General features: G+C 37.1%; 1 protein-coding gene across 2 annotated transcripts in view; it reads right to left on the minus strand.

Moving 5' to 3' along the window:
- The window catches only part of atp2a3 (ATPase sarcoplasmic/endoplasmic reticulum Ca2+ transporting 3), an 88,271-nt gene that overhangs the window by 18,195 nt on the left and 55,761 nt on the right, over positions 1 to 14,315 (minus strand). For both annotated transcript variants that reach the window (XM_067438781.1, XM_067438782.1), the window contains exons 9-12: positions 4,508 to 4,596; positions 4,258 to 4,360; positions 2,535 to 2,666; positions 104 to 220 (exon numbers count right to left, since the gene is read on the minus strand). In XM_067438781.1, the coding sequence (XP_067294882.1) occupies positions 104 to 220; positions 2,535 to 2,666; positions 4,258 to 4,360; positions 4,508 to 4,596 (441 nt within the window). The remainder of the gene's footprint in view (positions 1 to 103; positions 221 to 2,534; positions 2,667 to 4,257; positions 4,361 to 4,507; positions 4,597 to 14,315) is intronic.

A 14,315-nucleotide genomic window follows, 5' to 3' on the forward strand; every position in this document is an offset into this window, starting at 1 on the left:
ACTAACACAATTGTACTTTTTAGGCAGTGACACAATATTGTAACACATTACTTTTACCCCAACACTGCCAATGCTTTTGGATGTGTGTTTAAGTTAGCAATACCTTGACAAACATCTTGCTTTGAGAGTTTGAGCCATTAGGAGTGCAGTACACAGACATGGACTTCCTGTCTCTGGAAAACTCCAGTGTGAATTTTTTCTGCATTAGTTTTCTGATTATCTAGGAGGGAGAAAGAAAGAAAGAAAGAGAAAGAGATAGAGAGAGAACGAGGGATGTTACATTACACAAAAATGAAACACTCTTTGCTGCCAGTGTGCGTGTGTGTTGGGTAAGATGTCATTCTCAGTTGTTTTGTAAGGTTGCCTTCAGACATGACTTTGTAGTTAGCATTCAAGCCCAGGTGGTTGGAGAGGAGTCTCATACAGAGTAAATCACAGACTGAAACTGCAGTAGTTTTCTCAAAATCTGTTTAGACTTCAATCAATATCACATCAAGTGTGAAAGATTACAGCAGCAGCTCAAAATTTCTAAATATGTTTGAGCCTTGATACTCATGCAGGTGATAGTTAGAGGTTAGTCATTCAGACTGACCGCAGGTTTAACATTAAGGCATCCCTGCATATAACTTTTCATTTAAAAAAAAAAAAAAAAGGTTAGGGTAAGGCTTAACATTTAATGAAAATAATATTCAAAGGTTTTTGGGGTTGGTAAGATATTTTCATGCATTTAAAACACATTTCTTATGCTCACCAAAGCTGCATTTATTTAATACAAAAATACAGTAAACAGTAATATTGTGAAATATTAGTAAAATTCAAAATAATTTTTTTTTTTATTTGAAAATATTTTAATTTATTCCTGTGATGGAAAAGCTGGATATTCAGTAGTCATTAATCTAGTTCTCAGTGTCACGTAATCTTCCTGAAATCATTCTAATATTCGGATTTGGTTTTTTTTGCAGAAAATGTGTTACATTTTAACAGATTACTTAATGAATAAAGTTAAAAAGAACAGCATTTGTTTGAAATAGAAATATTTTTGTATTCATGTTTTACTGTCACTGTTTTCTTGCTGAATATAATTATTAATTTCTTTAAATTTACATCTTACTCACCCCAAACATTGAATGTGAGTGTACATATCTTTTAGCTTAAAATATATATTTAGCACAAAAAACAAAAAAACAAAAAAACACTGATCACACTGATCATAATTTCCTGTTATGTATTCACTTTTGAATATAAATAAATAAATAAATAAATAAATGCAAGTAAAACATTCAGTGATGCGACGGCACCATTTTGCCACTAGGTGGAAACCATCTCCATCACATGAGAATAGAGGCATTTACACTGACCTACCTACAGTACATCTTGCTCTGTCTCTGGCTCTGTTTTATATTGGGATCTGATGATCTACAGATGTTTAGATAAGGCATGAATGTGTAAGAGAAAACTAGTGTCTCTTGTTTCCAGCTTATCTGAGGACATATGAGATGACGTCATCCCTCAGCAGGTTTCCTGTGTTCCCTATCCTCAATAGCTTTATAAAAAAAAATTAAAAAACATCTACACATCTGACATCTTTGAAAGTTTACCCCCAATATGCACAGACAGAAGAAATGTCTCGTTTTCGTTTCCATAGGGCAGTGAAGCTTTGGATCAGAGTGGAAAGTTTAGATAACCTCTTCATACATTGGCCTGGTTATCTAAATATTATGCTTTGCCTCTGGGAGTCTGTGCGACTAAGTTACTTTTTTTGGAGAAGGATTCAGGGGTCAGCGGAATAAAGAAAGCGGTTCTGGTCATTCATTCTTTCAGAGAAAAACAATTCCCCTAGGGAAAAAGGGGGGTCAAGACTAACCCACTGTTCCAATGTTTTTGCTTTGTCCCAGAATTCGTTTACATCATACTGGCACCAATCACAATGTGTATTAACAAGTGCTTGTTTGTTAGACAGGGACATAGTCACAATCATTTTGTCAATATGTAAGAGAAATGTATACACACACACGCAGACACAACGACACACACACACAGAGAGAGAGAGAGAGAGAGAGAGAGAGAGAGAGAGAGAGAGAGAGAGAGAGAGAGAGAGAGCGAGAGAGAGAGAGAGAGAGAGAGCGAGAGAGAGAGAGAGAGAGAGAGAGAGAGAGAGAGAGAGAGAGAGAGAGAGAGAGAGAGAGAGAGACACAGAGACCCAGCCACACACACACACGTGACACACAGAGACACACACGCAAACAGACAGACATACACAGACACACAGACAAAGACAGACTCACACACAGACAGACAGATAGACAGACAGACAGACAGACAGACACACACCGACACACACCAACACACACCTTCATTTCTTTTAAATATCCTGTCTTGCATCACTGGCCAAACTTTATGAGCTCTAATATTTCTTCTGAAGCTTCAACTATCTATCCCTCTATTTATTGTTTTTCATCACCAACCAGCCCATTATTTTCTCTTTTATTGCTGTCTGTCTCATATCCTGGTGCACCCCATGGCTCCCTTCATACCAAGTTGCATGCTGACGCTCGGTCCACTTTGCTGAGTCCAGAGAGGTCTGTTTTAAACACGTTCATCTTCTCAACCAGCGTCGTGAGCGCAGTTTCCGTGGCCTCGCCCACTTTCTCGTACACTCCTTTAGCCTGTAGGGCACCATAAGCACAAAAGTGTGTAACCATTCAGTTTCCTATCAGCACAAACAACATGAAATATACAGCCCTTGCATAATCATTTAAAACATATGCTTAGAGTCATGCACTCACTTCAGAAGTAATTGTTACTGTGCACTTTAAATGCCACATGAAAACAATGGACCACACTGCTACATCTGAACATCTACATCAGACTCAACAAAGTATCCCCAATCTAGGGGATCCTTAAAGTGTATACTAAGGTAGTGTTAAAGTGTATACATTCAATGTAAATCAATTTCTCAGATAAATTTAGAAAATGCATGTACACTTGAGTTCAAAACTAAGATATTTTAATGTTTTTGAAATAAGTGGAATATAATTACTATTTAAAATAACCATTTTCATTTTTAAACCTATTTTGAAATGTAACTAAATTCTTGTGACGGCAAAGCTGAATTTTCAGCATCATTTCTCCAGTCTTAAGTCTCACATGATTCTTCAGAAATCATTCTAAATAAAAGGATTTGCTGCTCGAGAAAGATTTCTTATTATCAACAGTTGTGCTGCTTAATATTTTTGTGGAAACCATCCTTTTGATTAGGATTCTTTGATGAACAAAGTTTAACAGAACAGCAATTACTCGAAATGGAAAGTATCATCCAAAATGTATCATCCAAACTTTTGAATGATAGCGTATGTAAATGTAAAAATAATTGAATTAGTGTAGTGGATTTTACTTTGAACCAATATTGTTATATATTGTAATGCACTAATGTCTTTAGTATTGAGCATTTCACCAGATTCAAATTTGTGTTTTTGATCTTACTAATTTCCAAAAACGTGCTATATTTTTAAACAGGTAATTACATTTATTTATTTTCATTACCTTTCTAAGATTGTAAATCTCTCTTTTTTTATTATATGATATTTTCCAGGTTTTGTAACACACCTAAACAGTGTGTTCTATGAAAAAACTAGCCTAAAATTGTTACTCATCATTCAAACACATGGCTTCTGTGTTAACATCTATAATGCTTTATTAGATTGACAGTTCACTCTATGGATGGTGGTCAACTCCGTCCTGAAACATTTGCATTATTCCAGGAACCAGGGTTATGTGGTAGTGAAACATGTCATTTATTCAGCTAGTGATTATTTATCCCAATAAAAACATGGTCAGAATACAGTAATAAGACTGATTTAATGTATTATCGTATAACGTATTATTACATTAGATTAGGTGCCTTCAGCAACAAAGCACGGTTTAAAAATCTTCAGCTTGTCCTAACTTGCGCTATCCTTTACCCTACCTGACAACCACGGAAAATGCTATGATATTACACAACAGTAACCACGATACCATGGCAATGGCTCAGAGGTGAGAAATACAAGTCAAATGCACAAAACAAGCAAATTAAAAAGCTGCCTGTCCCCAAAGAGCACAGGGTGAATGGTCAACACTTCAGAAATGAGAGGAGGACAGACATTTAAAAAAACTGAATGAGACTTTTTTTTTTTTTTGTTGTTAAACTCAGAAGGGTAAATATGGCATCCGAGGCTTGGACGCAGGAGAATATCCACACACACAAACAACGCTGACCTCATTATAGTCCAGCGAAGAGTCATTGCACAGGGAGCAGATAGTAGCCAGTTCCACCAGACCATCATATTCTCCACTCTGCACTGGTTTGTCAGCCTTCAGCCTAAGGGCGAGACAGTTATTGAAAGATGAAGGGATGCAAATACAAACTAAGTATCCAGAATAAGCATTAGATTATTTGGAGGAGGTAAAAATGCCAAGATGTTTTGGGAAGGATCAAGGGATCTGAGTGTGTTTGTGTGTGGCTTACACTTGTCCCTCCGGAGCATAGGTTGAGCCGGTGATGGTGAACTCATGCAGGGAGCAGCTGGTGTCATCAGCCTTATTAACCACAAACATCTAAGAGAGACAGAAGTGAGAGAGGGAGAGAGACAGCATGAGAAACACGCAGATTAAGGAAACACACTGCACAACAGGGTTACAAGTTCTTTAGGGCAATTCATTTTTATAGCTTTTTTCCAGTTGTTCATGATTACTGGATTAGTATTTTTATTTCTGAAAATTGCACGCAGAAAATGTCAAAACAAAACATTATACATTAATACATTTGTTTTATAAAGTAAATTAAACATTTTCTAAATATATACAATACTATTCAGAGTTTGAGGGTCAGTGATTTCTCTGATGCTCACCAAGACTGCATTTATTGTAACAAAAATATAATGATTATGCCTTTTATAAGATTATATATATATATATATATATATATATATATATATATATATATATATATATATATATATATATATATATATATATATATATATATATATATATATATATATATATACATACATACATACATACATACATATACATATATACACACACACACACACACACACACACACACACACACACACACACACACACACACACACACACACACACACACACACACACACACACACACACACACATATGCACAAATATATACTACTGGACAAATAGGCTTGCAGAAAAATTATCTTTTTGTTAAGCCTTGTAACTAAACTCTGTTCACTAAAGAAACTTTAATGACTTTCATGATTTATTAATTTCCAAAACATTTGCAGGCTAGGAAATTACTATTTTAAAATAAGCTAATATTCCCAGGTTTTCCATGAGGAAATCCTGCCACATGAAGTTCTAGTGCTTCCAAGTTTACCATTTAAAGTGGTTCTTGTAATTAAATAAGTTGGGAAAAACAAACCCCGCAACTGTGCCTAAGAAAACATGGCTTAAATAAGAACAAGAAAGTTCTCCAAGGCGTCTGAAAATAGTTACAAACCCCAATTGCTTTATAAAAAAAAAAAAAAAAAAAAAAGAGAAGAAGAGTAGAGAGAGAAAAAACAACCACCAACAGACAGTCGTGACTCCACCCAATCAGCTCTGGGGTTTCCCTCATCCCCGTCCAATCAGAGGCAGAGCACTGATGTCATACTGCACTGGTAGAGGGTAGGTTCCTGTGTTTAGTGGCCTGGCATGAGCTCTTCCCTGTCTGAACCCGAAACACTCCACACAACTGCCAACAGACAACACGGACTACAAAAAAAAAAACCGACTGCCTCCTACTGAAATGTCTGCTTTCACCGGACCAAATGAAAACAGACGAAGTGAAAAAAGCAAACAAAAACTTTGCCCATGTTTCGGCTGAGATTTGTCCAGTTTTGTCATAATTAACCCCAGGTGTTGTACTGTATTGTGCTGTTTTGTGTTCACAACCAAGGCCAAATTCTACTGCATGACTGAAGCAAATAAAGTGTTTGATTTTTGGAATAAACACCACAAAAGTGTTTAAGAAAGCTAAACGACATGAGAGGTGAAGATGAGTTCAGCCTAACAAACAGCCAAACCCATAATGCAATGCTCTATTTTATTTTATTTTTTGACATGGAGTCTTTGCCGTGACATTCATCACACTGAAACGAGTCAGCAGCCCTGGGCGAGTTTAGGCAGAGAACAGAGATCTTATTTTCTCACCAACCCCTTCCTCCAGTATGTGGGCGTAGGGGCAGATGAAACAGGTGGACGGTGGAATGGAACTCATAAAGCCAATTTGGCGAACGCCATTGATCGCAGAGCCCACCATTGTGTTCGGATGACAGGTCTGAAATGAAGGTGCATGCGGAGAACGGATAAAAATGAATCTTGATCTTACGAGGTGTCGTAAATGTTGATTATGCGGTAGGTGGACTTGCTGAAATGGGTTTTATCATGATTAAAAGCCACTGCGGTCGAGCTCAAGTCGCACGGACGCTAAAACATACACACACAGCTACCAGAAGTAGGGTCTTATCAAAATATGCAGCACTCTGCTCCATAATGAAGCATCTAAACTTAGACGTCGCTAAAACAACACTTGCCAAGCAGCCGTGTATGGGTAAGTTACTTGAAAGGAAGGTCATCTCAAGCATGTACACGTGTACAAACACGCAGAGGGAAAAACATCCTCTCTTGGCGGGGCTTCACTCACAGCAAGACTCAATTAAATGTGTCTGATTAAAGAATTAATGAAGCAACTAAGTTGTAAAACTTTCAGAGCTCCACAGTACTCCTGCTTCCTGTTTGAAACGGACACGCATACACAAAACTTAATTGTGGAAAGCACAAAGTGAGCGGCAGGCAGCAGCAATCAGAGGCTGGATCATGCCCCTAAGCCCTTAAAATAAACGGATTATTGAGTTAGCTTGCTCTGCAGGAAAGAACAGTCTTCTCAGGCAAAAAAGATGCCTTTATTAGGTAATGACCAAATTATCATAACTGCTTCTGGTAGTCTGGTACACGGTGCAATTTCTCTGCATTCGTGCGCGGGTACTTTTTACTTTATAAAGCTAACATTAAAGAGCAAATCATTATTAGATGGGTATTTTTGGGAAAATTATAGCATGTGATCGCCGTTTTTTAATTGTTGGTACAGTGAGCCAGCAGATTCTAACCACAAGTTACAAAAGCAGCAGGTTCTCTTTTCTGAAGAACATACATTTTTTTGTGGTCTGCTTCTCTGGTCTTTAACTACACAGGAACCTGTGCTGCTCGATTTCCACAGTCAAGCACCATGCAAGCAGACATTTTCAACTAGGCAAGAGGAGGAAAGGGAAGTAAATTAGACCCAGTTGCCTGCTCACTATCACATGTCCTCCTTCACATCGGAATGCTTGGCTCTGGCAGGTTCATTTAATGAAAAATCTCTGTTTGGTTGTAATGTCACTTTAAGGTATCTATAGGCCTGCAGGTCAACCCAGTTTCTCCACAGAAACTTCAACAGAATTCAAATAACCACTATTCATCTGGTTAAACCGCATACTCTCCATGTATATTGACTTTACTTCATTTTATCATTCTTTGAATAGTTTAAAGGTGCACTATGTAGTATGTTTGCAGTAAAATATCCAAAAACCACCTGTGTTATATATTTTGTTCAGTTGAGTTCTTTCTATATCCCAAATGTTTCCAACTATTTGTAAATTATGAGAAAATTGCTATTTTAATCAAGGACCCGGGACATCTGAGGGAGTCGCCTGTCAATTGCATCACATCTGCGTTACCCTCAGTTTATTTGGCAGAAGCGCTTTACTCTTAGCAGTGTGCAACAAGTGTCACCGCAGTTGCTGAGCGAACGCACAGAGTAACGTCATAACATCATTTTAAACTCACTTAAATGTATCTAATATGATAAACAGAGCTGCGTTACCTCATACTCATGACCGTAAAAGCGGAAATGGCACCGGCGACGGTGTCCCGTCATAATAAAATATGAGTCCTCGCGAGTCGTGTGTTGCGTAACAATCGCTCCAGTAGCCTCGCTCAGCTCCTTCAACACTCGGTCCTGCACTTCTTCATACTATAGTAACGTTAATAACCACATCCATGAACTTGATTTCAACCCGAGTCCTATCCCGATTCTTTTCCAATGGCTGTGAGGTGAAGACCACATGTCCCAAGATTCTGAGCTCAAACTTGGAGTCATCAAACTACGCCTTTGTTTTGAATTGGAAGAGTTACATAGTGCAGCTTTAACACACTATTTCAATCCAGTATGCAGAATAGATTTTGCCTCACATGCTTTTCCAAAAATGTTTTAATAAAATGAGTAAATGAAATGTATATTTTGTGCAAAAAGTATTAATTTAATTTCTGCAGTATTTTTTATCTTATTACCTAATCAATGGGTGGGGTAAGATTTCTTTTATGCTCACTAAAGCTGCATTTATTCGGTAAAACAGTAATATTATGAAATATTATTAGGTAATATTTATAAGTATAAAATCATGTTTTGCTATTTTGATATATAGTAAATTGTATTTTATTGATGATGGCAAAGCTGAATTTTTAGCAGTCATTATTGCAGTATTCAGAGTCACATGATCCTTCAGAAATAATTTTCAAGAAACATTTATTATTATTATCAATGTTAAAAACAGGGTAACACTTTAGAATACTGGTCATTAGTTTACATTAGTTATTGTATTAACTAACATGAACTAACTATGAGCAGTACGTGTTTAACACGAATTAATAAAAATACAGCTGTTCATGGTTTGTTCATGTTAGTTCATAGTGCATTTAACGTTAACAAAGATAAATAAATGCTTTATAAGTGCAGTTCATTATTAGTTCATGTTAACTAAAGTAGTTAACTAATGACCACTATTCTACGCATTATGGAAAACAGTTGTGCTGCTTCATTTTTTTATTTTTTTGTGTGGAAACATTCACTTGTCTCTACAGTTTAAAGAATATCAAGTTCAAAAGAATTGAAAAGCATTGTTATTTGAAAAACAAATCTTCTGTAACATAAATGTTACTTTCAATCAATTTAATGCCTGCATAGTGAATACTTCTTTAAAAAAAACTAAACTAAAATAAAAACACTTCCTGAGCCAAATTTTTTGAACAGTAGTATGTAGACATCACATTAACCATAACCCCCCACTATGCAACAATAATGGTTGACACATTTTAGCATATTTAAACAAATTCCCCATGTACCAACAAGTAGCAGTGACGCATCAGTAGCACAAAATAATCTAAAGGAAGAACATCACGATGAGGGTTGTTGCTAGCCTGCATTGTTTGTTTACAGTCATTTATAAATCAGATCTGCACCAAAAAGACCAACAGCCATCCCGTAACTTGGCAGACATGGAACTGTGTTGCTATATGTTGTCATAGCAACAGATACCAGGGAACAGGGTAGCATGTAGTGATATGCAATGATGAGCCTCTGATAAGATTGTGTTTGTGTGTTTGCATGCGTATAGTGTATGCGTTTCACAGGAGTGGAAAAGGATTTTAGGCACCCGTATTTCCTCCTGATTTAGCCAAAGTGACTTCCGCATTAGTGACGGTGACACTTGGATGATGTCTGGCCTTCAAAAGGCACACAGTGAGATGATTGGCTTAGGTGATCACGAACAACACAGCGCTAATTCCAAGCCCAGGATAAGCATCTTGTCCGTCCCTTTAATAAGCCTCTCAGCATAATGCTTTTAGAGGCACAGGAGGCTGAATCCATTTGGGATTCTGTCTTGCATGTGAAATATCTTTTCTCCCTTTTCTTTAGAGGAACTCTTTAGGTGATGAATGTTGTCACTGCTTCACTGCCTGTTCCCCTCAGTGAAGTATGAGAGTTGGTTAAAAAAAATAAAAATAACATTGCAACACACAAAAACACATTTAACTCTGCTTCTAAATTGAAAGTCAGTTTTCGGGCTGTGCAATATATATCGAAATTATCACAAATGTACATATTGCAATATGCATATCGCAATGGCTCGCAATATCTGAATGATTTTAATAAGCTACATCAGCACGGTGAAAAGTGTAAGTTTTAGGTCACACATTGGGCAGAGAATAGACTGGGAACGTTACTGTTACTTATGTGACTTGTTTGACGTTAAAAAGAGTTATTAAATGCAATAATTTGCGAAAAAAAATAACTTGCAGTCTCGCACTGTTTGACACACACACACACACACACACACACACACACACACACACACACACACACACACACACACACACACACACACACACACACACACACACACACACACACACACACACACACACACACACACGTGAACAATTTGTGACTTTGTGATTTTATTTTTTACAACACTGCTGGTCACTTTCAGAAGTTGTAGCGATGCTTTCTTTTCCCAGAAAGAATGTAAAACACAAATGATTTCATTCTCAGTTTTTAAATCGTTTTTTTACATATAATTTAAATAGATTTTACACACTAATTGCAATATCGTATCGCATTTAGAATATTGCATTATTTAACAAGATATCACATTTTTCTTCAATATCACACAGCCCTAGTCAGTTTGAAAGATTTGTCTACTATTTTTTTAAATCTATGTTTTTTTCTCTTTTTCCTGTGAACGTACTATGTATTAGAAACATGCATGAAATTTGGCAATGTCTAATATGAACGGAAATGGAGAATCAAAATAAGGAATAATTTAACACAAAAGGCACCTAGTACAACAAACAGTGTCCAACACAGTACGTTAGAGTGAATAGGCTGCATTAGGCTTCCTAAACACGTCCCTGTGACTCTGCTTCCTTTGGCATTCTCGGATCACGCTGCAGTGGGAGCAGACGCAAGGAAGAACGTGAGCGGCATAAAAATGGCCACACTAAAAATATGAGGGAAATGAAGGATGGCAGACAGGAATCCCTTGCTGGGTGAGATGCGGAAGACCACGGTATGATGGGAAGAGGATGAAAAAAAAGAAAAAAAAAGAGACTATCAGACACAAAGTCCAGCCTGCACGATTAAAAGCAGGAAAAGCCAGAATGTAGCTGTAATGTGTGATCTACAGTAAGTCACAATCAGCCTTCAGCCTGCCCTCAACACTGTAATCGTGCTGACAAGAGCGGCTAGAGGCTGTTGAAAAATACCATATACAAAAAAATGCAAATGAAAGTTGCCTTTACAAATTCATAAATACTTATCTACATATATTTACAGCTTTATCAAAAAGTGAATGGAGTTTATTTAGCATTCATTGAATGTTTTAAAGTATTCAAATATTTTTTTATCATATATAATTTATAATGTCCTCTGAGGTCCACTTATAATTTTAGCAAGACTTTTACATCAAAAAAACATGCTAATTTAGAAGTAATTGGCTATTTTGTCTCTTGTTGTTTTACACTTTTAATGGGCGTATCACATTCAAGAGTTGGAAGTAAATCTTTGACGCAGAATACAGCGGTATTGAGCATTTATACGGATGATGGGCAAAGTATTCTTGGGTGCATTATAAAAAAAGTATTAATTGTTAATAAATTATTATTTACGATATTTTAAAGTGTCCACGATAACAATATCGTGCATATTCATTATCGTGATAAATCGCATTATCGAAAATCGGCACGTGTCTAGTCTGATCTAATATAGTCGTCACTGCATAATATTTTAGTTTTAGTTTATGAAAAGCCTGGGTCAAAATTAATCCAGTTCATCCACATTTTTTGACATTAGGATCACAAGGAAGGAAATATAAAAACTGTTTTCCCACAACTTGGCACTGTAAAACATCTTGAAGAGAGGCATCTCTATGGTTTTGTTGCTGGAGTGATCCTGTGTTTGTGTCTCACTCGAATTTACTACAACATAACATGCTCAAATCAGTGTGAGGGGCTAAAGAGGCAATGATGTAGAGGTAGGCATTTTTTTTATGTAGAGGCAGTCTTTCATCACACTATGAGTCATTCTGGGAGCATGGTTTCTTTAAAACTGTTCCTCGATTAATGAAGAAGTTCATTGACCCCTTTCATTTATTTTCTCACACACACACACACACACACACACACACACACACACACACACACACACACACACACACACACACACACACACACACACACACACACACACACATGTATATTCTATCCCCTTAAACTAACCCCACCCCTAAACCTACCCATCACACAACACTTTTTGCATTTTTATATTTTCAAAAAAACTCATTCTAACTTTCTATATAATTTCTAAGCTTATTTCCTCATGGGAAACTCAATTTAAAGTCCCCATGAGTCTGTCTGCATTCAGGTTAAAGTTATGTCTTTTTTAAACGTTTTTTGATTGTTACAAAATATATATATGGTTTGTATCCTTAAAAAAATATTTTACAGGTTCAACAAAAATATTAAGCAAGCATAATTTGGCTTTTTTTGACAATTTGGTCTGCTGGAATTTTAAGTCTATTACATACCTTTAAGCCTGAAAGGCGTTTTAGTTTCCAAGATACAGATGTACTGTACCTTCTTAATTTAAAAAAGTGTTTTAATTGAGTATCCCCTTGAAAAGGATGCATTAGACTGATAATAGATTTAATCTGTGTCCAGGAAACAGTCATCACCGTTGAAGTGCAGAGCAGGTAAAGTGAATGTCGTGGTGTTTGACTAAAGTGCTCGCCCTTAATGTTTGAGCTCTGATCGTTGCAGGTCTGGGATCAGGGCGCGGAGTGAGTAAATATTTACCACAGCGCAGTGGGACTTTTTCCGGAAGGTTCCCGGCACTTGCAGGGAATTAAGCAGCTTCTGAACAGAGGGAACACCCTGCTGTTAAACACAGGAGTGACTTCGGGCAGACACACACAGATGGACGCTCACACGTGCTGTGGGGCTTTGCAACAAGGAATATAGCATATATAACATAGGCTTCCTTTTTAAACACTGAAAACAACGGAGGAGCTCACAATGGAAATATTAAAGGCTGCTTTAATATCAATGTGTGCAGTATCAAAAAAAAGTGATGTGACTCCAATATCGCAATCATGATTTTCCAATTGAAATCCAAAAGGTCACAAAACCAAAAGCGAGAGATGCAAGGGGGCTGATAAATGAATAAAAAGGGTGGAGAGGTACAGATGGGGGAAAGAAAACAAAGAATTCATTCTCCAAACCTTTCCTGCTCTCTCCTTAAAGTAACATGAATATGAAATATGCAAGGACAAAATGGTACTATAAAAAAACAACATATGTGTGAGTGTGAGTGTGTGTGTGTGAGTCTGAACTTCAACCATATAATGGCTTTAACCGAGAACCAGGTCTTGTGTGACTGTAAATGGATCTAGCTGAGAGGTTTTGATGGATTCACATCTGCAGCTGTATGAGAATATAATGTAAAAGATGTTGCAATCATGCCCCTCCAACCTGTCTGTACAAGTTTAAGATTTTCCATTGCGTAAAAACACAAACATATACACCTTGAGTATCCCAGAATGTCTTCAACATGGATGACTCTAACATGTCCTGACTCTCTGGGAGCAACAACATAAAAGGGACACTTATGAAGAAATATCGGCCCAGCACTTCAAAACTCAGAATGGTGGTAACTAATAGATGTAACATGTTTGAAATCTCCTTCTTTGGGACAGTAGAAAACTTCAGTAACAACATGAGCAGCCTAGGCAAGAGTGGCAAGGCAAAAGTGATGGCACTGAAATAGAGACACAACACCTTAAAACTCAGCACTCAGAATACATTCTTGGTTGTGCTGTGAGTAAGGTTACTTTGTGTCACACACACACCCTGAAAAAGGGTGGCACTGTCTTGCAAACAAACATGGTTGCTTGATTTTCTCTCTTTACAGAGCAAAATGATATGACAGTGGGAATACATTCCATGGAAAACAAGTTCACAGTTCAGTGGTATTGGCTATGGGTGTGATTGGGTAAACCAGATCAAGACTTGGATCAAAAAGATTTAAGGAGGTGTGTGTACTTTCTGCACCATTAGCAGCACAAAATACAACTGCAAACAACAACGGTTTCCCAAACGTCTGACTGCCATTGGACAAACATGTAGTCCTGCCCTAACCCAACTCACACCAGTGGCTAAAACAAACAAAGCAATGTTATAATCAAGATTACATTTAAATCTACCTACATTCTCTCAAAAAATCAGATATAAACCCAAAGGAGACCCTGGCTGCATCCGAAACCTGGAAAATGCTGCCTTCGCAGGACACATTTAAAGACAGGAAGGCATAGAGCTACGTCCGAATCTAATGTTTGCTCTACTTCCTGTCTCCTGAGATACCTTCATCTAATCGA

This window comes from Pseudorasbora parva, chromosome 3, assembly GCF_024679245.1.
Source record: "Pseudorasbora parva isolate DD20220531a chromosome 3, ASM2467924v1, whole genome shotgun sequence".
Classification (NCBI taxonomy): domain Eukaryota; kingdom Metazoa; phylum Chordata; class Actinopteri; order Cypriniformes; family Gobionidae; genus Pseudorasbora; species Pseudorasbora parva.